Here is a 22,614-nt window from a genome sequence, read left to right as displayed (position 1 = left end):
CTGGAGAGGATAGGTAGAATTGAGTACCTTCCACATACAGATGATACTGAAATAAAAAAGAGCTGATACATTTGCCAAGAGATGTGATATACAGTAGATTGAGAAAGGCAGAGGATCTAGTGCTAAGCCTTGCGGTACTCCAACTGAAAGAAGTGTTGGTTCAAAGAAAGAACACTGAAAGAGCAGCTTGATAAGCATGAAGATACCTATGATTAGGCTGTGTTCTGAACACAACAGTGTTAAATGCAGCAGAGAGATCCAGAAAATCATTTATTATTCAAATAATTTTTTGCATGAAAACATGAGCACAGCTTTCAAGAATCAGCATGATTCTTTTCATGGAAATCAAAGACCAATATTAAAATAATTGTTAAACCTTAATGTGAAAGTCTGTTAGTAATGGCAAAAATCTATTTGTCTAGGTTTAGGTTTTGTGTACTTAAATAAAAATAAAAACACCATCCAATGTGTTGCAACTTTACCTGGTGTCAGGGAGTGCACTGCAAACCACCTAACACAATGCAGAACCTGACAAACTTTCAATTACTGTTCATGAAGATAGACAATTCTCTATGCAATCAAATTATTGCAATGGGTCTACCACCCCTAAGACCATGACGGTCTCTACCATTAGGCAGCTTTAAGTGGCTGCCTAGGGGCCCACACCACTGAAGGGTGCCACTGAATTCATCTAGCATAAAACTGGAGGATGTCTCTGAATGCACCCTCCTCCTTTTACACTGTGCTGGCTGCAGCTGCTGTGGGTCTAATCAGGTGCAGCCCCCACTAACAGGCTTTACCACATCATGTCTCGGCACTTCCCCAATGCTGACACATGTAACATCAAGTCATGTGAAGGCACATAGGAGGTGGATGTACCTATGGTACCACCACGGCCAATCCTCATGACCCTGATGCACCTACTCCAGGCCCCTGAATCCCAGCTCTCCAGCAGCAAGCAGCACCTGGCTGCATGTCTGCACCCAGCAGTGTCACCGCAACATATCTCTCAACTGTCCCATTTTCACAGGACAGTCCCATTTTTTTGTGAATAGATACTCTGTGCATGAGCACAGTGTCTATTCATGGGAGACAGAGAGGCTGGGGGCATGCCAGCAGATCACAGAGCACTGGGCATGCCCCCACAGTGATGGCCATGAGAGGCATGGCTCGCAATAGTGGCATTCCCGTGGAGCCACATACCCTTTTGCCAAGACCATACCCCCTTTTGGGTGCACACGGCTTTGCCGAACAAGAGCCCCAAATTGCTGGTTTTGAAAGTTGGGAGGTATGCTGTAATGCTGCTGCCACCTGTAAGAGGAACCATGCCAATTACAAGAGAAACCAAAGAAAAAACTTTTAGGTAAGTAACATATGGGGGTTTCAGCTGGACCACAGGCAGTACAGATCTTTCAGCCCCATGGGTGGTTTGCACCTGTAAACAGCATAATAAGTAAGCCACAGGCACTGGGGCACAATAGAGTACATATGGAAGAGTGTGGTCAGTAATGAACCTACAGATGGGATGGAACACAATAAGAGCATATAAAATATACAGTATGTATGTGTGTACATATGTATGTATACACCTAAAATTAAATATCTTTACCAGATCTGATATGCAGGTACAATATATGTACACACACACACACACACACACACACACACACACACACACACACACACACACACACACACACACACACACACACACACACACATATATATATATATACACACAGGTTGAGTATCCCTTATCCAAAAAGCTTGGGACCAGAAGTATTTTGGATATAGGATTTTTCCATATTTTGGAATAATTGCATACCATAATGAGATATCATGGCGATGTGACCTAAGTATAAGCACAGAATGCATTTATGATTCATATACGCCTTATACACACAGCCTGAAGGTATTTTTAGCCACTATTTTTGAATAACTTTGTGCATTAAACAAAGTGTGTGTACATTCACACAATTCATTTATATTTCATATACACCTTATATACACAGCCTGAAGGTGATTTAATACAATATTTTTTAATAAGTATGTATATTAAACAAAGTTTGTGTACATTGAGCAATCAGAAAACAAAGGTTTCACTATCTCACTCTCAGTCAAAAAATTCCATATTTCACAATATTTGGATATGGGATACTCAACCTGTATATATATATATATATATATATATATATATATATATATGTATTATATTATATATTATCACAGCACTCAGCAAAAATGTGAAATTGGCCTCAGTGTCATATACAATTCATAGCATGCCAGCTAGCATTTATACTGTACATAGGTCGTCACTCAAGGTTTTGAAAGTGAACGTGTATTGTAAACAAAGTCACAACATTTTGTGACTTTATTTACAATATACTGTACTTTTTAACTTTAAAAGACCTTTAGTGTTGTCTGTTTTCTCTGTATATGTATAATAATGCAATTCACCCCAGCCCACCAAGTGGTGACCTGCATCTCCCCTCTGAGATATGGTGGTGGTGGGATATGCAGTTTAGGGGGCGCTAGTTCTGAAGCTTTGCTTAGGTTGCAGAGAGACCTTTCACTGGCCCTGCCTAAGCCCTCCTGTCAATAGTCAATATATACTGTATCAAATAGGTGGGTCCTCTCCACCATTAGTTTAAATAAAATCACAGAAGCATTGAAATTACTGTTTCTCTCAGAATACTGGTTGTGAAGAGCCCTTCTACTGTGAATTTCATTTATTGTTAGACTATATGTTTAGAAAAGCTAAGAACCAATATTAATAGTGACTACTAGAACAGCTTCTGCTACGCGTAGTTATAAGAGACTTTGCGAGGTGGCAATCATGGGTGCATACATACACATGCACCCATGATTACTAACACATCAAGGGGCTGGTGGAGGTACGTGTATCCACAATGCATATGCATCGCAGAAATGCCACGCCATGCCAATATTTTAAGAGAAGATGTGTGAGGACACATCTGTATGTAATTTGCCACTTAAGGAAAATACACAGCAGATAAAAGTAGACACATTCACTATACATCTAACTTCTAATCTAAAATAATGCAAACAGTTACATTTTATATTGTATCTTAACATTATCTATGATACAAGAACTCACCTGATCACTGACTGAAAATTTTTCTTTTGTAGTTTCGTTACCAAGTTCTGGATCATCAGCATCAATGAGATTTTCTACTGGAACATCTTGGTTTGGTTTCCGATATGTAAAGTCACTTTCACTGGTATCCAAAGCCACACACACATTGTATGAATAGGGAAATGGTAAAGATCCATCACTATACAATGAGAGCATTCTGGGATCAACTGGAGGATACAGATTTGTACTTAGAGATGTAAAGGTTGGTAAAGGCTTTGATTGTTTGCATTTTGATATAATGACCAACAAAATAGTTACAATAAATAACAAGGAAATGAGAGCAAGTGCGGTTACTAAGTACAGCTGTAGATTGGATTGGGAATCTTCAACTTTCAGTTGATTACTGAGTTTAGGAACCACCTGTTGGAAATTATCTGCAACAATGAGACTTATTGTAACAGTAGCTGAGAGATAGGGGTCTCCATTGTCCTTCACCATCACCACAACTTTGTGATTCAGAATATCCTTCTCATGAAAGACACGTGATGTCCTGATCTCACCCGTGTGCTTACTGATGGTAAAGTGAGATGTTTCTGACATTTGTATGAAGTTATAGGAGAGCCAAGCATTATGTCCAGAGTCTGCATCCACTGCAACCACCTTAGTTATTAAAGAATCTTCCTCAGAGGCAAAAGGGACCATCTCAAACACAGCTGGACCACCACTGTCTGCTGATGGGTACAAGATCTTTGGTGCATTATCATTCTGATCCACTATGCGGATAATTAGTGTTGAATTACTGCTCATACATGGAGATCCGTTGTCTCTAGCAGTTACCTGTATTAGAAACTCCTTGTGCTGCTCATAATCAAATGATCTCTGAGCATAAAGAACCCCAGTCTCTATATTGATGGACAGATAAGAGGACACTGGGAGATCATCTGTATTATTGCTGAATAGCGAATAAATAATTTTAGCATTGTCCCCAGAATCAGGATCTGATGCTTGTACACTGAATATTGAGGATCCCGGTAAGTTGTTCTCTGGCACATAAGCAACATAAGTAGATTTCATAAATATTGGTGGATTGTCATTAACATCTGATATCTCCAATCTGATAGTTCTTCTGCTGGAAAGTGGGGGAGATCCTCTGTCAGTAGCTAGAAGTGTGATGTCATAAGATGATACAATCTCTCTGTCCAAAGCACTTGCTGCAATAATGTGGTAGTATCTAGCAGATGATGATATCAACTGAAAAGGTACTTTTTCCATTATTTCAAAGTCAACTTTTCCATTTCCACCTGCATCTTGATCATGAACTTCAATCAGAGCTATAATTGTGCCAGGTGTGGAATACTCAGGAATAGGACAAGACAATGATGTGATGGATATCTCAGGAGGATTGTCATTATCATCAATTACCTCTATTAATACCTTGGAATGAGCAATAAGGCCACCTCCATCCTTTGCTTGCAGGGAGAGCTCATAATTACTTATCATCTCAAAATCCAATTTTTTATTTACTTTAATTTCTCCTTTTGTTTGGTGAATACTAAATACACCTGTATGGTGAACATTTTGTGAAGTTGTGGTAAAGGAATACATGATCTGTGCATTGGATCCTTCATCTCTGTCTGTTGCATTCACTGTAATTATTGTAGAGTTTAGTGGAGTATTTTCATTTATGCTAACTTTATACAAATCTTGTGTAAATATTGGAGCATTATCATTGCCATCAGTGACAACTGCTTTAACTAAGACTGTACCACTTCTAGCAGGATTTCCTCCATCAAAAGCTGTTAAAATTAATTCATGGACATTTTGTGTCTCTCTGTCTAAAGGCATTTCTAACACAAGTTCTGGAAACTTGCTCCCATCTGTTCTGGTTTTCTCAGTTAATGTAAAATGCTGATTGTCACTGAGCCTGTATGTCTGTACTGAATTGATTCCAATATCTGGATCTTCTGCATTTGGTAAAGGAAACCTGGCTCCTGGTGATGTAAATTCAATAATTTCAACAATACTTCTTTTATGAAAAAAAATAGGGGAATTATCATTTATATCCTGAATTTCTATATTGACACTGAAAACATTTAAAGGATTTTCAACCACAGCATCAAAGGTTAGGAAGCAGGTAGCTGCTGCCCCACACAGTCTCTCTCTGTCTATCCTGTCCTTAATGTACAGATTCCCATTCTCTACATTTACATAAAAATATTTTTCTGAGACACGAGATACAATTCTCAGTTTTCTAGATGAGAGCTGTTTGATATCTAATCCAAGGTCTGCTGCAATATTTGCTATAACATAGTCTTTTCTCATCTCTTCTACAACAGAATAATGAATCTGACCAGAGACTGAATGACACAGCCATGATAATAAGGAAAATATTACTTGCCATCTGATTCCTTTGTATGTCTGTGTAGGAGGCTTCATTTGCATCTAAAATCTTCTGCAAAATATCCTTTTAAAGGCTAGTATCTGTAATCCAGTGATTAGTATATATCCAAAACTTTTCTTGTTTTGCTTAGTGTAAAATTTCAAGAGAATATGTTAAAAATATCTTTTAGTCTTTGCATGTGAGAATCCAGAAAATGGCTGTGTGTCTTCCTGCAGATTTGCAGTGTGTGTGTGTGAGTGATGAAAATACCAGTGGATCTCCAGCTTTGTATTCTTTTCCTTATTGGTTAAACAGCGGCGCTCTGAGGTGAAAATGTGGAACTGCAATACTATTAAATTATTTTTCAAGTATCCATTTAAAGATTTCTACATATACTGTATAGTATTTGGTGACTTGTTTTCTTTTTAAGCATTGTGAGCATATTTCTACTCTTTTATATATTTTAATACTGACATATAATAGATCAAAGTATTTCTAGTTTTTGCGTTTGCAGTAAATACCTTTCATAAGAAAGTATAACAAAAAAAACAGGTATTTATTATTTACAAAAATTATTTGCTGCATAAAATTCATTGAAATTTTCTGTTTGCAAAAATATTTTAAATTTGTCAATTCATAAATATTAATATGACCTGTCAGAGCTGTTTTATACCCTTTCTAGACTAAAGAGAACTGGGTGATAGTTTTCATGAAATATTATACTGTATTATTTAGTTTTGTGATATACATTATGGTGTTATGTCTGAGTGTTATTGGTAAACCTCCTGGGTGTGACTTACAGCACATGGTACATTAGTTGCACTGCTCTTTAGCCTCAACACAAAGCTACAAAAAATAAATAAAAATAGACAGTTGTTTGTAAATTACAAAAGCTTTTTCATAGTGATTTAGGTAAAAAAAATAAGTATACTGTTTCTCTTATTATATACACTTTTATAAAAGTGGACATCATGTTTAACATTAAAACATGCACTATCCATTGCAAACCGGTGACATTATTTACCTGGCAGCTGTGATATTGCTCATTAGCCAAAATCATTCTGCTTGAGAATATGAGATCTTAGCTGCTGAATGTAGTTTGGAGACCACCGGAAGGTGATTCCCCATCTCTGACTAGGAGAACCAGATCACACAATACATGGGGCACTAGTTTTAAATATACCACAGGTCTTCATCACAATTACAGAAAACAATAAAAAATAAAACAAAAACAATGAAATAATTATATAATTATATTGTGATGCTTTTGTTAATATTGCAAAAATGTATAGATTCAGTAAAGTTATATTTTGGTTTACTATCCAAATTCCTAATATAATTAACACACTTTAGTGGAAGAACAATCACTTTGTAGAAACATACGTATTTGCAATCTGTATCAGTCAGCAATAAGCAATAACTGTGGAAACTGTAAAACAAGTAATATTGAGCTAAAACTTGAAGTTTCTTTATAAAATTATACTGTATACTGCAGCAAAACACAAGGTACACTACGAGATGACCAGAAGTAAATTATTTATTATTAAATAAATTTCTGAAATTAGATCACAGCTTCCAAGAATCAGCAATATTATATTAATGTAAACAACAATATAAAAAGACTTTAGCATTTTTAAATAAATAAAACACCATCAGATGTATTGCAATGCAATCCATTATTCAGATTGTGTGGAAGATATGGTAATACAGGGAGTATGCTTCAGTCAGGAGAACCTAAAGGGGTATCTATATCAAAGCATGGTGAGTAAAAAAGTGAAGAGAGATATACAGTTCTTAACTTTAATTTTTCAAGCAAAGCCTTTAACATGACAGAAGCCGATGGTTAGTGGTTAATCACTCTCCACTTTATGTTTTGATAAATATTCCCTTTAAGCTCAAGAAATGGTCATGGAGAGTCTATTTTATGTGATTTTCATTTATTGCTAAACTATGGGGTCATTCAGATCTGATTGCTGGGCAGCGTTTTTTACTGCCCTGCGATCAGATAGTCGCTGCCTACAGGGAGAGTGTTTTTTGTTGTGCAAGTGTGCGATCGCATGTGTAGCACAGCTGCAAAACTGATTTTGTGCAGTCTCTGCGCAGCCCAGTACTTACTCTTCCTGTGTGATAGAATCCTGATGATCAGGGCCGGAGATGACGTCAGACACCCTTCCTGAAAATGCCTGTACCCGCCTGCATTTTTTTCCAGACAAACCCTGAAAACAATCAGTTGCCACCCACAAACGGCCTCTTCCTGTCCATCTCCTTGCAAACACCCGTGCAATAGATCCTTCACACCATCCCGTCGCTGATTGGCGAAGCCCATTGTAGCTGTGCATTGCACCGGTGCAGTGTGATGCATACACATGCGCAGTTTAGATCTGATCGCTCGCTGTACAAAAACGCACAGCAGCTATCAGATCTGAATGACCTTCTATATGCTAACGAAAGCTAAAAAAAAGCCATAATAATAGTGACTATTAAAACAGAATATATAATAAACATCTACAACATTGTTGGATATTTGAACTACAGTATAACCTTCAACAGTAACATTAAAAATACAAAAAGTTGACCAATCCTTAGGAGTTACGCATAAAGTTACCTAAACTATTACACTATTGTATTTTATATGTTTTTATTGCATGTTAACCAAGGTCACTATTAAATGATTCCTATTGCATCTGGAATCATATAAGATGGATATTTTAAGTTTTTCCTGTTTAGGAGGACTTCATGCTTTGAACAATTTTTTTTAGCACAAGTTGATATTAATTATTTTAGGTTTTAATAGTAATTTCCCTAATATAAAATATACATGTGAACTAGCAAGTTTTGTAATTTGGCATTTAAAAAAAAAAATACAGTACACAGCAATTTGAAATAGGCACATTCACCGAATATAAAACTTCTGGCCTAAAATAATAATGTAAACAGTAACATTTTAAATTTTATAGGAACCCTTACATGGTATTTTCTATGTTACATAAACTCACCTGATCACAGATTGGAAATGTTTCTTTTAAAGATTTTATCACAAACCCTGAATCATCAGCATCAATAAGATTCTCTACATGGACATTTTCATTTGGTTTTCTATAAGTGAAGTCACTTTCACTGGGATCCAAAGCCACACACACATTGTATGAGTAGGGAAATGGTAAAGTTACATCGCTATACATGGAGAGCAACCTGGCATCAACAGGAAAATACAGATTTGTACTTAGAGAAGTAAAGATTGGTAAAGGCTTTGATTGTTTGCATTTTGATGTAATGACCAACAAAACACTTATAATAAATAACAAGGAAATGAGAGCAAGTGCTATCACTAAGTACAGCTGTAGATTGGATTGGGGATCTTTATCTTTGAGTTGATTACTGAGTTTAGGAACCATCTGCTGAAAATGAGACTTAGTGTGACAGTAGCTGAGAGAGAGGGGTCACCATTGTCCTTCACCATCACCTCAACCTTGTTGTTCCATATATACTTCTCTTGGAAGACACGTGATGTCCTGATCTCACCCGTGTGCTGACTGATGGTAACGTGAGATAGTTCTGACACTTGTATGAAGTGATACGAGAGCCAAGCATTATGTCCAGAGTCTGCATCCACTGCAACCACCTTAGTTATTAATGATCCTTGTCCAGAGACAAAGGGAACATCTCAAACACAACTGTACTACCACTGTCTGCTGATGGGTACAAGATCTTTGGTGCATTATCATTCTGATCCACTACATGGATAATTAGTGTTGCATTGCTATTCAAAGTTGGGCGGCCATTGTCTTTAGCAGTTACTTGTTTTAGAAACTCCTTGTGTTGCTCATAATCAAATGATCTCTGGGCATAGAGAACCCCGGTCTCTATATTAATGGACAGACAAGAGGACACTGGGAGATCTTCTGTTTTATTGCTGAATAGTGAATAAATAATTTTAGCATTGTCTCCATTATCCGGATCTGATGCTTGTACACTGTATATTGAGGCTCCTGGTAAATTGATCTCTGGGAAATAAGCAACATAAGTAGATTTTTTCATAAATATTGGTGACTTGTCATTAACATCTGATATCTCCAATCTGATGGTTCTTCTGTTGGAAAGTGGGGGAGATCCTCTGTCAGTAGCAACAATTGTGATGTTATAACTAGATACTTTCTATCTGTCCAGAGTGGTTGTTGTAACAATTCTGTAATAACTGTTAGATGATAACAGCTTAAAAGGAGTTCTTCTATGATATTACAGTAAACATCTCGATTTTCTCCTGAATCTAGATCTTGAACGCAATCAGATCCTCAGGAACATGACTAAAGGATGAGGTGATAGATATCTCTGGAGCATTGTCATCCTCATCTGTAACTTCTATCGAAACTTTGTAATGGGCAACAATACCACCTCCATCCATTACTTGCACAGAGAGTTCATAGTTCTTTGTTATTTCAAAATCAAAATGTTTATTTGTTTTAATTTCCCCTTTTAGGGTGATTTTGTACATGTCCTGAGTAAATGTAGGAGGATTATGATTAGCATCAGTAACAAAGATCTTTACCAAAGCAGTCCCAGACTTCACTGGGTTTACTCCATCCAATGCTGTAAAAATCACAAATTGCATTTTGTGTCTCTCTATCTAAAGGTTTCTCTAGCACAAGTTCTGGAAATTTACTCCCATCTGTTCTGGTCTTTGTATTAATTGTGAAATACTGATTGTCAGTGAACCTGTATGTCTGTGCTGAATTAGTACCGATATCTTGATCTTCTGCATTTTGTAAAACAAATCTAGTTCCTGGTGATGTAAATTCAATGACTTCTAAAATAATTTTGTTGTGAATTTTTTTGGGAAAATTATCATTTACATCCTGAATATCAACTTTAACATTAAAAATATTAGAGGGAATTTCAACTACAGCATCAAATGTGAGGAAGCAGGTAGCTGCTGCCACACACAGTGTCTCTCTGTCTATCCTGTCCTTAATGTACAGATTTCCATTATCTATATTTACATAAAAATATTTCTCTGATATACGTGATGCAATGCTCAGTTTTCTAGATGAGAGCTGTTTAATATCTAATCCAAGGTCTTTTGTAATATTTGCTATAACAGACTCTTTTCTCATCTCTTCTACAATAGAATAATGCATCTGACCAGAGACTGAATGACACAGCCATGATAATAATAAGGAAAATATTACTTGCCATCTAATTCCTGTGTATGTCTGTGTGTGAGGTTTTATATTTTGCATCTGAAATCTTTCATAAAATATCTTGTAAGAAGGCTAGTAGCTGTAATCCAGGAAATATCCCAAAAATGTTCTTACTTTGCCTGATCTAATTGTTTATGAAAATAAGTTCAAATATCCTGTATTCTGTGTAGAGAGAATCCAGAAAATGGCTGTGTGTCTTCCTGCAGATCTGCAGTGTGTGTGAGTGATGAAAATACCAGTGGATCTTTAGCTCTGTATTCTTCTCCTTATTGGTTAAACAGCGGCGCTCAGAGGTGAAAATGTGGAATTGCAATTTCCAGAAATAATTTTTCAAGTATTCACTTAAAGACATATATTTGGTTATTTTTTCCCCATTTTTATCATTGTATACATATTTATTTAAATTCTAATGTATAATTTAGTTCAGTCCCATAGAAAACAGCATCTGTAACAATTGTGTTTATAGTGCCTACCAGTTATAACTGCATATAATAAATAGGAATTTGTGTTTAAAAAACACATACAAATATAAACTCTATAATATGCATATAAAGATTTTGATTAATATTATTTAATTGACAGTCCAAAAGCAGCAGTGCAATTTTCCATCGCTTTTTAATATATTTTCTAAAACCCTATGATTTACGTAGTGTAGAAATGTTCCAAATATTTTGTTGACTGTGGTTCTTCTTATTAAAGAGTGAGTCTCATGGTTCTATGATAAAAGTAAAATATTTTTTTTTTTTGGGAAAAGGGCTAGCTAAGGCGATGCCTAAATCTAGAGTAAGGTTCTCAGAAGATGGATAACAGCTTCAATATTATGTGCACTTCATTTCTAATGCTATATAAAAATATTAAATATTTCAGCATAAACAATAAATTGTGAGTTGCATGACACATGATTGTTTGTAGTGTCATGGGATGTCTGATTAATGATTAGTTCACTATGTATCCAGGAAATACTGTAATAAATATAAAATATATAGTAAAATCAGAAAAGTAAATGAAAACTCTCCTCCAGGTACTACATAGCTTTTTTATTACTTTATATCTTAGTGTAGTGGTTTTCAATTTGGGTGCCATGGCACCCTAAAGTGCCTCAGGAAACTTGCAGGTGTGACCTGGTTTGGTGGTCCAAGGCCAATACAAGTTATTTATGGTCAATGTTATTGTTAAAACCAGTGCTTGTGGCTTCCAATCATAAAATATGTGGACAAACAGAAGCAAATCCTGTCCCTCAGCACATAACTGAACCTAAGGATGACATATAAACACAATTTATTTAATGCTATATTTTTTCTGAATTTCTCAGAAAATTTTGTCATATGGGTGCTGTGAAAAAATCTTTTGGCTTAGGGATGCTGTGAAAAAACTTCTGATACGCTAAGGCAACATTACTATAAAAAAATTGGGAACCACTGCCTAAATGGCTTTGGAATTTGTATGTAGCTAAAATAATTACTTGTCACCTATATTCCGCAGGTATGGCTGATGTATGGTACTTAATATAATGTTCTATATATATTCTAAGCTCTCTCCTAATAATACAATGTCTAAAATGAACCCGAGAAGGTCACTGCTGGCGCTTTATAAGCAGATACTGTTTTTTTTTGTGTGGTTTACAACCTAAACCTTGTTTAAATATGTTACAAATAGAGATACAGTATAGACAAAAACATTGGAGCGCCAATGTCCAGAACCCCCCCGAATTAAATAGCCAGTATTAAAACTAAATTATGATGCAATATACGACTTAAATATGCAACTGTAAAGCAAAAATATATAAAACAATATTAGTAATAAATGCCTGCGCTTCACATTAAGGATGATCTCGTGTTTTACTTCCTCACTGACTGCAGGTGAGGAAGTAAGGATGCAGACATTTATTATTAATGTTATTTGTATAGATTTTTGCTTTACAGTTGCACATTTAAGTCATATATTGCATCATAATTTAGTTTTAATACTGGCTATTTAATTAGGTGAGATCTGAACATTAGCGCTCAAGGTTTTTTTTGCCTATCTCTTTCCCAAGCTTGACCAAGCTTGAACCTGTGATACATTTTCTCAAAACATTATACAATATAACTATGCTGCTAATATATTGTTTTGGTACCAATAAATCTACCAAACTTTTGTCTGAAATGGGTTAGTAGCTTTGTCATCAAGCGATTTCAAGTGTTGTATTATTTTTGCATTGAGCTTTGTGAATGTACAGTAAGTTCTCACAGTTGAATGTCACAGGAAGACCCCCTGAAGGTGACTTACACTACAAGATGTGCTAGTTTCACTGCTCTGTAGACCCAACACAAAGCTACATAAAATAAAATCAGGAAACAAATACATCTTAATATAATGAATAATTTGTAAAATACAAAAGCTTTTCCATAGTGTTTCAAATAATAATTAAAATATACTGTTCCTTTAATCTCTGGTATTACAATGCCATGATTCGCGGGTCTGATGGGAGTAGGCAAAATGAAGCAAATTTGTGTCACTTGGCCACAACCTCTCTATACGGAGCAGCTAATTCCAAGTATAATCTCCTCTTCCTGCCCACTTCACTAGGAAGCAGGTAGGATGTGGGAGATCTGGCCACTCTTCCATGGGTGCAGAAGACTACCTTAAAAATCATGAGTCTCTCACAACTTTTGGGAAAATAGGCAAGTATGCATTAGATTCACCTACTGTATGTAAGAATGGACATCATATTTAACAATAAAATGTGCACTATCCATCACCAACTTGGTGACATTCTTTTTTTTACCAGGTAGCTGGATTATGGCACCTTTGCCAGAATTATTCTGCTTTGAGAACATAAGTAACCCAAAGCTGAATGTAGTTTGGAGACCACAGGAAGGTGATTTTTGTCCCTGACCAAGAGAACCAGATCATCACATTATAGGGGGCACTATTAACAAACACCAGAACTCCTACACAGAGCAATAGAGAACAATAGAAAATAAAAAAAATGAAAAAATACAGCTATATTTACATTATGAGGCTCTTTATAATTGTTAAAAGAAAACTGAAAAGAAATATGCTTGTGCTCGGTTTTACCCATATTGAACATGGTATCAGCTGCATGGCATTATTGATGCCATATACAGTATGTATACAAAACAAAAAACTTTACATTGCATTTAAACGTACTGACCTCCAAGATACAGAGGTGATGTGAGTACCTTTAACTGTCATGTAATGGTTTAAAACGCATATATGCTAGTGCAGGTACTTGCAGAAATTTAGGGCCCCTTGACGACAGGCTGCATGCTTAAATGTTTTGGTAAAAAAAATAACTAAATCACCTTGGTTTTATTTGGTTCATACACACAGATTGAGCACAGTATATCACTGACAGAAACTAATAGCAAATGTCCTATTTATGAATGTTACAAAAATGTTTCATATTCAGTAAACAGTTTGCTTACTCTCCAATTCCAAATATGATCACCATAACTTTAGTGGAGAAAAGTCACTTTGAACTTTTACATTTATAATATTAGTCAGCAATGAAAAAGTAACTATGGATATTGTAAAACAAGTGGTATTGAGTTAATACTATATAATGAAATTTCAGCAAAGCACAAGGTGAGCAACATAAAATATAGAAGTAAATGATCAGAAGTTGATCAGTCATTATACAATTATTATTTTCCAGTAGAATCAGAGTAAATATTTCAAGAATCAACTTTAGTTGCTGATCAGGTGTAATATGAAGTTCTATAAACAGGGAGCACACTACAACTCAAGTAACGCTATGAAGAGCCGTACAAGCTCCCAAATATTGCACACATGGTAGATCCCTTCTTAATGCAGTCAATGGGCCTAATTCAGACCCGATCGTAGATGTGCTAAATTTAGCACATCTACGATCAGCCACACTGACATGCAGGGAGGACGCCCAGCACAGGGTTAGTCTGCCTCGCATGTCAGGCTTTCCCTTCCCGCAGAAGTACAAAAGCATCGCACAGTGGCAATGCTTTTGTACTTCACAAGTAGCTCCCTGGAAGCACAGCTTCTGTGCACTATCAGGGAGCTGCGCATCGCTGTGCTGTTCGCAGCGGCTGTGTGTGACGTCTTGCAGCCGCCACAGCCCCGCCCCATGCATGATCCGTGCACGCCTGTGTTGCCCAGACCGCGTCCCCTAAATGGCGGCCAAATGCTGCCTGCCTGCTCCCTCCTGCCCAGCAACCGCCTCTGCCTGTCAATCAGACAGAGGGAATTGCAGGGCAGAGACAGTCATCAGCTATCTGGCATGTGCTGGCACACTGCGGTAGCAGGCACAGTTCAGACCTGATCACCTGCTGTGCAAAAATGCACAGCACCAATCAGGTCTGAATTAGGCCCAATGTATTATAAGGGTCCTCCAGCTCCTAAGAACTCCTTTCATTAATCTGTGCATGTCTATACATACCATATTACCACCATGAGTTTAAACATGAACACAATAGATCCATTGAAATCACATCTGGAATGTGGAAGGGAAGGCGGAAAGCCCATTCAATTACATTTTATTTATTGGTAGATTATATAATATTGGTAAACTATATGTTACTAAATGCTAAGCATCAACAATAATAATAACTACTAAAACAAAATATGTAATACACTTTGACAACACTGTTAAATATCTTTTTAACTAGTTCTGTAGACTTGTTTTTAATTATAAACTTCAAATGTAATATACCAAAAATCAAATATTATACACATGTACTTTACTACCAAGTTATCTTACTTGTTTGGGAACAATTATATTCATTTGACATTTATGGAAAATTCACATCAGACTGAAATACACACTACTGTACCTAAAATAATGATGCAAACAGTAACATCATATAACAATCCCTGAGTTACAAAAACTCACCAGATCATTGACTGGACAAGACTCTTTTAATGTTTCGTTCCCTAGTCCTGAATCATCAGCATCAATGAGATTATCCACAGGGACATCTTGATTTGGTTTCCTATAAGTAAAGTCACTTTCACTGGAATCCAAAGCCACACACACATTGTATGAGTAGGGAAATGGTAAAGATCCATCGCTATACATGGAGAGCATCCTGGGATCAACTGGAGGATACAGATTTGTACTTAGAGAAGCAAATGTTGGTGAAGGTTTTGATTGTTTGCATTTTGATATAATGACCAACATAACAGTTATAATAAATAAGAAGGAAATGAGAGCAAGTGCGATCAGTAAGTACAATTGAAGATTGGATTGGGGATCTTCATTGTTGAGTTTGTTACTGAGTTTAGGAACCACCTGTTGGAAATTATCTGCAACAATGAGACTTAAGGTGACTGTAGCTGAGTGAGAGGGGTCTCCATTGTCCTTCACCAACACCACAACCTTGTGATTCAATATATCCTTCTCATGAAAGACATGTGATGTCCTGATCTCACCTGTGTGCTGACTGATGGTAAAGTGAGATGGTTCTGACACTTGTATGAAGTGATAGGAGAGCCAAGCATTATGTCCAGAGTCTGCATCCACTGCAACCACCTTAGTTATTAATGATCCTTGTTCAGAAGCAAAAGGGACCATCTCAAACACAGCTGGGCCACCACTGTCTGCTGATGGGTACAAGACCTTAGGTGCATTATCATTCTGATCCACTATGTGGATAATTAGTGTTGCATTGCTGCTCAGAGATGGGGATCCATTGTCTCTAGCAGTTACTTGTATTAGAAACTCCTTGTGCTGCTCATAATCAAATGATCTCTGAGCATAGAGAACCCCAGTCTCTATATTGATGGAGAGATAAGAGGACACTGGGATATCATATGTATTAGAACTGGAAATTGAATAAATAATTTTAGCATTGTCTCCATTATCAGGGTCTGATGCTTGTACACTGTATATAGACGCTCCTGGTAAGTTGTTCTCTGCCACATAAGCAATATAATTAGATTTCATGAATATTGGTGGATTGTCATTAACATCTGATATCACCAATATAATGGATCTTCTGCTGGACAGTGGTGGAGATCCTCTGTCAGTAGCTACAATGGTTATGTTATAAGAAGATACTTTCTCTCTGTCCAGAGCGCTTGTTGTAACAAGTCTGTAATAACTGTTAGATGATAACAAATTAAAAGGTATATCTTCTATAATGTTACAGTCAACTGCACCATTTTCTCCTGAATCTCGATCATGAACTTTAATGAGAGCTATCATTGTACTTGACTCACAATTCTCAAGAATAGGAGTAGAGAATGAGGTGATAGATATCTCTGGAACATTGTCATTCTCATCTGTTACTTCTATCAATACTTTGGAATGGGCAACAAGACCACCTCCATCCTTTGCTTGTACAGAGAGTTCATAGCTCTTTGTTATTTCAAAATCCAAATTTCTATTTGTTTTAATGTCCCCATTTGTATGGTGAATAGTAAAAATCCCAGTATGATGGAGATTTCCTGAGGTTTTGCTAAAAGAATATGTGATCTCTGCATTGATCCCTTCATCTTTGTCAGTTACATTTAGAACAATAACTATGGAGTTAATTGGAATATTTTCTTTTATGGTGACTTTATACATGTCCTGAGTAAATGTAGGAGCATTATCATTACCATCAGTGACAATGACCTTTACCAAAGCAGTTCCAGACTTCACTGGGTTTCCTCCATCTAAGGCTGTTAAAATTAATTCATGAACATGTTGTGTCTCTCGATCTAAAGGTTTCTCTAGCACAAGTTCTGGAAATTTACTCCCATCTGCTCTGCTCTTTGTATTAAGTGTGAAATATTGGTTGTCACTGAGCCTGTATGTCTGTACTGAATTAATACCTTCATCAGGATCTTCTGCATTTTGTAATACAAATTTGGCTCCTGGTGATGTAAATTCAATAACTTCCAAAATGATGTTATTATGAAAAAAGTGTGGATAATTATCATTTACATCCTGAATTTCAATTTTAATATTAAAAATATTAAATGGATTTTCAACTACAACATCAAAGGTTAGGAAGCAGGTAGTTGCTGCCCCACACAATGTCTCTCTGTCTATCCTGTCCATTACATACAGAGTACCAGTCTCTAAATTCACATAAACATATTTGTTTAATAGATCTGATACAATTCTCAGCTTTCTAGATGAGAGCTGTTTAATATCTAATCCAAGGTCTTCTGCAATATTTCCTATAACAGAGTCTTTTCTCATTTCTTCTACAATAAAATAATGAATCTGACCAGAGACTGAATGACACAGCCATGATAATAAGAAGGAAAATATTACTTGCCATCTGATTCCTGTGTAAATCTGTGTGTGAGGTTTCATCTTTTGCATCTTAAATCTTTCACAAAATATCCTTTAAAAAGGCTAGTATCTGTAATCCAGGAATTATCCCAAAAATGTTCTTGCTTTACCTGATCCAATTGTTTAGGCAAATATGTTAAAATATCCTGTATTCTGTGTAAAGAGAATCCAAAAAATGGCTGTGTGCCTTCCTGTAGATCTGCAGTGTGTGTGAGTGATAAAAATACCAGTGGATCTCCAGCTCTGTATTATTCTCCTTATTGGTTAAACAGCGGCGCTCTGAGGCCAAACCAAGGAACTGCATTTTTAGTCATTTTTTGTACTACAACTAATCATTAGCAATGTCATTTTATACATTTTTCTGCAATACTTTTAGTTTTTTCATTCAAAATATAGGTTTATAGGAGTGAAATAAAAATACTTATTTTATTATAATGTAGAAATAATAAGTAATGCATTAGAAAAGCACTAAATTCACTAAAACTAGACAATTACAACATTTTCTGACAGACAGTTCTATTGTTATAATGTGTATTTATGTTGCTAGTGTACTTATTTTTTCTATTTTTTCTCCTAAAGTAGTTGAGTCATCTGTTTTATTGTCTTCACAATTTCGTTTTAAACTCCTTAGTCATTAGAATGATTATAGTTATTTGTATTTCTAGATTGATTATGATATGATTATAGTTATTTGTATTTCTAGATTGTAGCACAAGAGATAAGTACATCTCACTGAAAGATGTGTCAGTTTCATCCCTTGTGACTATATATATAATTATGCAACATTTCAATAATGTAGGTGGCATATACTTTAAAGTATATAATAGGTACAGGTTGTGAAGTTCATGTGGACTCTAAGTTAAGGTGATCTCACACTGCTCACCTCACAGTGCACCTATTGGCTATACATTACATACCTTTCCACCACCACTGCAGAAATCATAGAGAATATACATAAAATCCCATTGCAGTCTTAATTATCAGATAAGCAAAGCAATACAAACATTTACAGCAGGGAGTAAAAATACAGGCATACTCATAAGGACTTGTAAGGAAGGGAGGGAGAAAACAAAGTATTTAACACTACAAAGCAGGAACGTAGATAGAGAGTAATTGCCCAACATGATAAAATCAATGACAGCATCGCACATGACAGTTTCATAGCTACTTAACAGTTGACACTTTCATATATTAGTGAAAGTCTTATATCCTGGAATATTCTTATTTTATTAATTTATTAGGCCTTTTCACTAATTTCTAGAACTAGTTATAGCAATTAAAAGGTTCTGGTACTGTGTATCAATTAACACCATAAAAAAGAAAAGACACTCTGGGGTATATTTACTAAGGTCCCGATTTTGACCGAGATGCCGTTTTTTCTTCAAAGTGTCATCTCGGGAATTTACTAAGCAGAAATCACGGCAGTGATGAGGCCATTCGTATTTTTTTGCAAGTCCAAGAATAAAAATACGAATAAATACACCATCGGTCAAAACGCGGCTGTTTAGATATGAATCTCAGTCATTTACTAAGAAGTGCAAAGCAAAAAAAAAAAAAAAACACTGCTGTGAAAAAATACAACTCGTAAAAAAGTGCTAAAAAAAATCAGACCTGCTTTTTTGAGCCGTGATTGGATAGGCATGCACAGATCCATGAGATCCGTGCATGTATATCAGTGGTAAGGGGTAGGAAAGTGTTAATTTTGTGAAAAAAAATTGCGTGGGGTCCCCCCTCCTAAGCATAACCAGCCTCGGGCTCTTTGAGCCGATCCTGGTTGCAGAAATATGGGAAAAAATGGACAGGGGTTCCCCCATATTTAAGCAACCAGCATCGGGCTCTGCGCCTGGTCCTGGTTCCAAAAATACGGGGGACAAAAAGCGTAGGGGTCCCCCGTATTTTTAAAACCAGCACCGGGCTCCACTAGCTGGACAGATAATGCCACAGCCGGGGGTCACTTTTATACCGTGCCCTGCGGCCGTGGCATCAAATATCCAACTAGTCACCCCTGGCCGGGGTACCCTGGGGGAGTGGGGACCCCTTCAATCAAGGGGTCCCCCCCCAGCCACCCAAGGGCCAGGGGTGAAGCCCGAGGCTGTCCCCCCCATCCAATGGGCTGCGGATGGGGGGCTGATAGCCTTTTTGTAAAAGTGATTGATATTGTTTTTAGTAGCAGTACTACAAGGCCCAGCAAGCCTCCCCCGCATGCTGGTACTTGGAGAACCACAAGTACCAGCATGCGGCGGAAAAACGGGCCCGCTGGTACCTGTAGTACTACTACTAAAAAAATACCCAAAAAAAGACAATACACACACACCTTGAAAGTAAAGTTTTATTACATCCATCCACACAAACATACATACATACTTACCTTATGTTCACACGAGGGTCGGTCCTCTTCTCCAGTAGAATCCATGGGGTACCTGTTGAATAAATTATACTCACCAGATCCAGGATACCAGGCTCCTCGGATAATCCTTTTGTAATCCACGTACTTGATTAAAAAAATAAAACGGATACCCGAGCCACGCACTGAAAGGGGACCCATGTTTTCACATGGGTCCCCTTTCCCCGAATGCCAGAAACCCACTCTGACTGATGTCTAAGTGGGTTTCTTCAGCCAATCAGGGAGCGCCACGTTGTGGCACCCTCCTGATCGGCTGTGTGCTCCTGTACTGTCTGACAGGCGGCACACGGCAGTGTTACAATGTAGCGCCTATGCGCTCCATTGTAACCAATGATGGGAACTTTCTGCTCAGCGGTTGACCGAAAGTGACCTCACCGCTGACCACAAAGTTCCCACCATTGGTTACAATGGAGCGCATAGGCGCTACATTGTAACACTGCCGTGTGCCGCCTGTCAGACAGTACAGGAGCACACAGCCGATCAGGAGGGTGCTACAACGTGGCGCTCCCTGATTGGCTGAAGAAACCCACTTAGACATCAGTCAGAGTGGGTTTCTGGCATTCGGGGAAAGGGGACCCATGTGAAAACATGGGTCCCCTTTCAGTGCGTGGCTCGGGTATCCGTTTTATTTTTTTAATCAAGTACGTGGATTACAAAAGGATTATCCGAGGAGCCTGGTACCCTGGATCTGGTGAGTATAATTTATTCAACAGGTACCCCATGGATTCTACTGGAGAAGAGGACCGACCCTCGTGTGAACATAAGGTAAGTATGTATGTATGTTTGTGTGGATGGATGTAATAAAACTTTACTTTCAAGGTGTGTGTGTATTGTCTTTTTTGGGTATTTTTTTAGTAGTAGTACTACAGGTACCAACGTGCCCGTTTTTCCGCCGCATGCTGGTACTTGTGGTTCTCCAAGTACCAGCATGCGGGGGAGTCTTGCTGGGCCTTGTAGTACTGCTACTAAAAACAATATCAATCACTTTTACAAAAAGGCTATCAGCCCCCCATCCGCAGCCCATTGGATGGGGGGGACAGCCTCGGGCTTCACCCCTGGCCCTTGGGTGGCTGGGGGGGGGACCCCTTGATTGAAGGGGTCCCCACTCCCCCAGGGTACCCCGGCCAGGGGTGACTAGTTGGATATTTGATGCCACGGCCGCAGGGCACGGTATAAAAGTGACCCCCGGCTGTGGCATTATCTGTCCAGCTAGTGGAGCCCGGTGCTGGTTTTAAAAATACGGGGGACCCCTACGCTTTTTGTCCCCCGTATTTTTGGAACCAGGACCAGGCACAGAGCCCGATGCTGGATGCTTAAATATGGGGGAACCCCTGTCCATTTTTTTCCCATATTTCTGCAACCAGGATCGGCTCAAAGAGCCCGAGGCTGGTTTGCCTTAGGAGGGGGGACCCCACGCAATTTTTTTTTAACATTTAAACTTTATATTTTTTTTAAACAAAGTGCACAATGAAGCCCAGCACGGATCTCTCAGATCCGGCCGAGATTCATTGTATTAAAGTCGGCAGTGTTTTACAAATCACTCACGTAAAACACTGCCTAAAAAAACGAATGACATCGACATCGGAAAACCCGAAAATGCAGAATACGGCAGCTTAGTAAATTAGTCGTAATAAATTCAAAAAGTTGCAGTTTTACACTTTCGATGTCATTCGTGATTATTCTCCCACCAAATCGGGAGAATTACGAATCTTAGTAAATTTACCCCTCTGGTGGGAATCCAATTAACCAATTAGTGTGGTTTAATTGAATAGCTCCATGCATGAAACCCAGAGCTATTCCCCACATGGAAAACTCTGTGGCTAATTGAATTTCCCCTTTGTGTGTACATGTATATACATACATACACACAGTACTTGCAACTGGTTACACAGGACCACCATATATTTTGTGGTTATCTCTTTTGACAAAGTCACCACATTATTATTGAAAAGCCTAGTAACATGTTCAATTTATTTGCCAATCATAAAAGCTATTCTGAACATATCTTTACACAGTGAAGATGGCATATACCTCTCTCCAGGGGCATAACTAGAACATTGTGGGCTCCAAAGTAATTTTTTTGAAGAGGACCCCATCTGAATGCTTCTAGAGAGACACCTCTGCCCACGGCAGATGTTCATTTTATGCCTCATAGTAATGTTCATAAGGGCTTGCTCTCTAAGGTACAGGTGAATAGAGACACCAATTCATACTGTTCACCTTTACAGTATCCCTTGTTCATATATGCCATACGTTAGTGCCTCCAATTAA

General features: G+C 37.6%; 2 protein-coding genes across 4 annotated transcripts in view; both read right to left on the bottom strand.

Moving 5' to 3' along the window:
• The window catches only part of LOC134933540 (protocadherin gamma-B1-like), a 543,090-nt gene that overhangs the window by 429,005 nt on the left and 91,471 nt on the right, over window positions 1-22,614 (bottom strand). The window contains exon 1 of one of the 3 annotated variants that reach the window (XM_063928836.1): window positions 3,119-5,698. The exons of the other annotated variants lie outside the window; for them this stretch is intronic. Within the exon in view, the coding sequence (XP_063784906.1) occupies window positions 3,119-5,539 (2,421 nt within the window). The 5' untranslated portion in view covers window positions 5,540-5,698. Of the gene's footprint in view, window positions 1-3,118; window positions 5,699-22,614 lie in introns of those variants that run through there. 3 annotated transcript variants of the gene reach the window in all.
• Window positions 15,513-18,100, bottom strand: LOC134933919 (protocadherin gamma-B1-like). Its single transcript, XM_063929465.1, has one exon. It carries the CDS (start codon window positions 17,967-17,969, stop codon window positions 15,513-15,515), a length of 2,457 nt encoding a protein of 818 aa, XP_063785535.1. The 5' UTR covers window positions 17,970-18,100.

Source organism: Pseudophryne corroboree, chromosome 6 (genome assembly GCF_028390025.1).
Source record: "Pseudophryne corroboree isolate aPseCor3 chromosome 6, aPseCor3.hap2, whole genome shotgun sequence".
Classification (NCBI taxonomy): domain Eukaryota; kingdom Metazoa; phylum Chordata; class Amphibia; order Anura; family Myobatrachidae; genus Pseudophryne; species Pseudophryne corroboree.
This window is presented reverse-complemented; position numbering and strand designations above follow the sequence as displayed.

Coding starts and splice junctions, on each gene's coding strand:
- LOC134933919 (XM_063929465.1), bottom strand. CDS start 17,969: ATGCAAAAGATGAAACCTCACACACAGATTTACACAGGAATCAGATGG.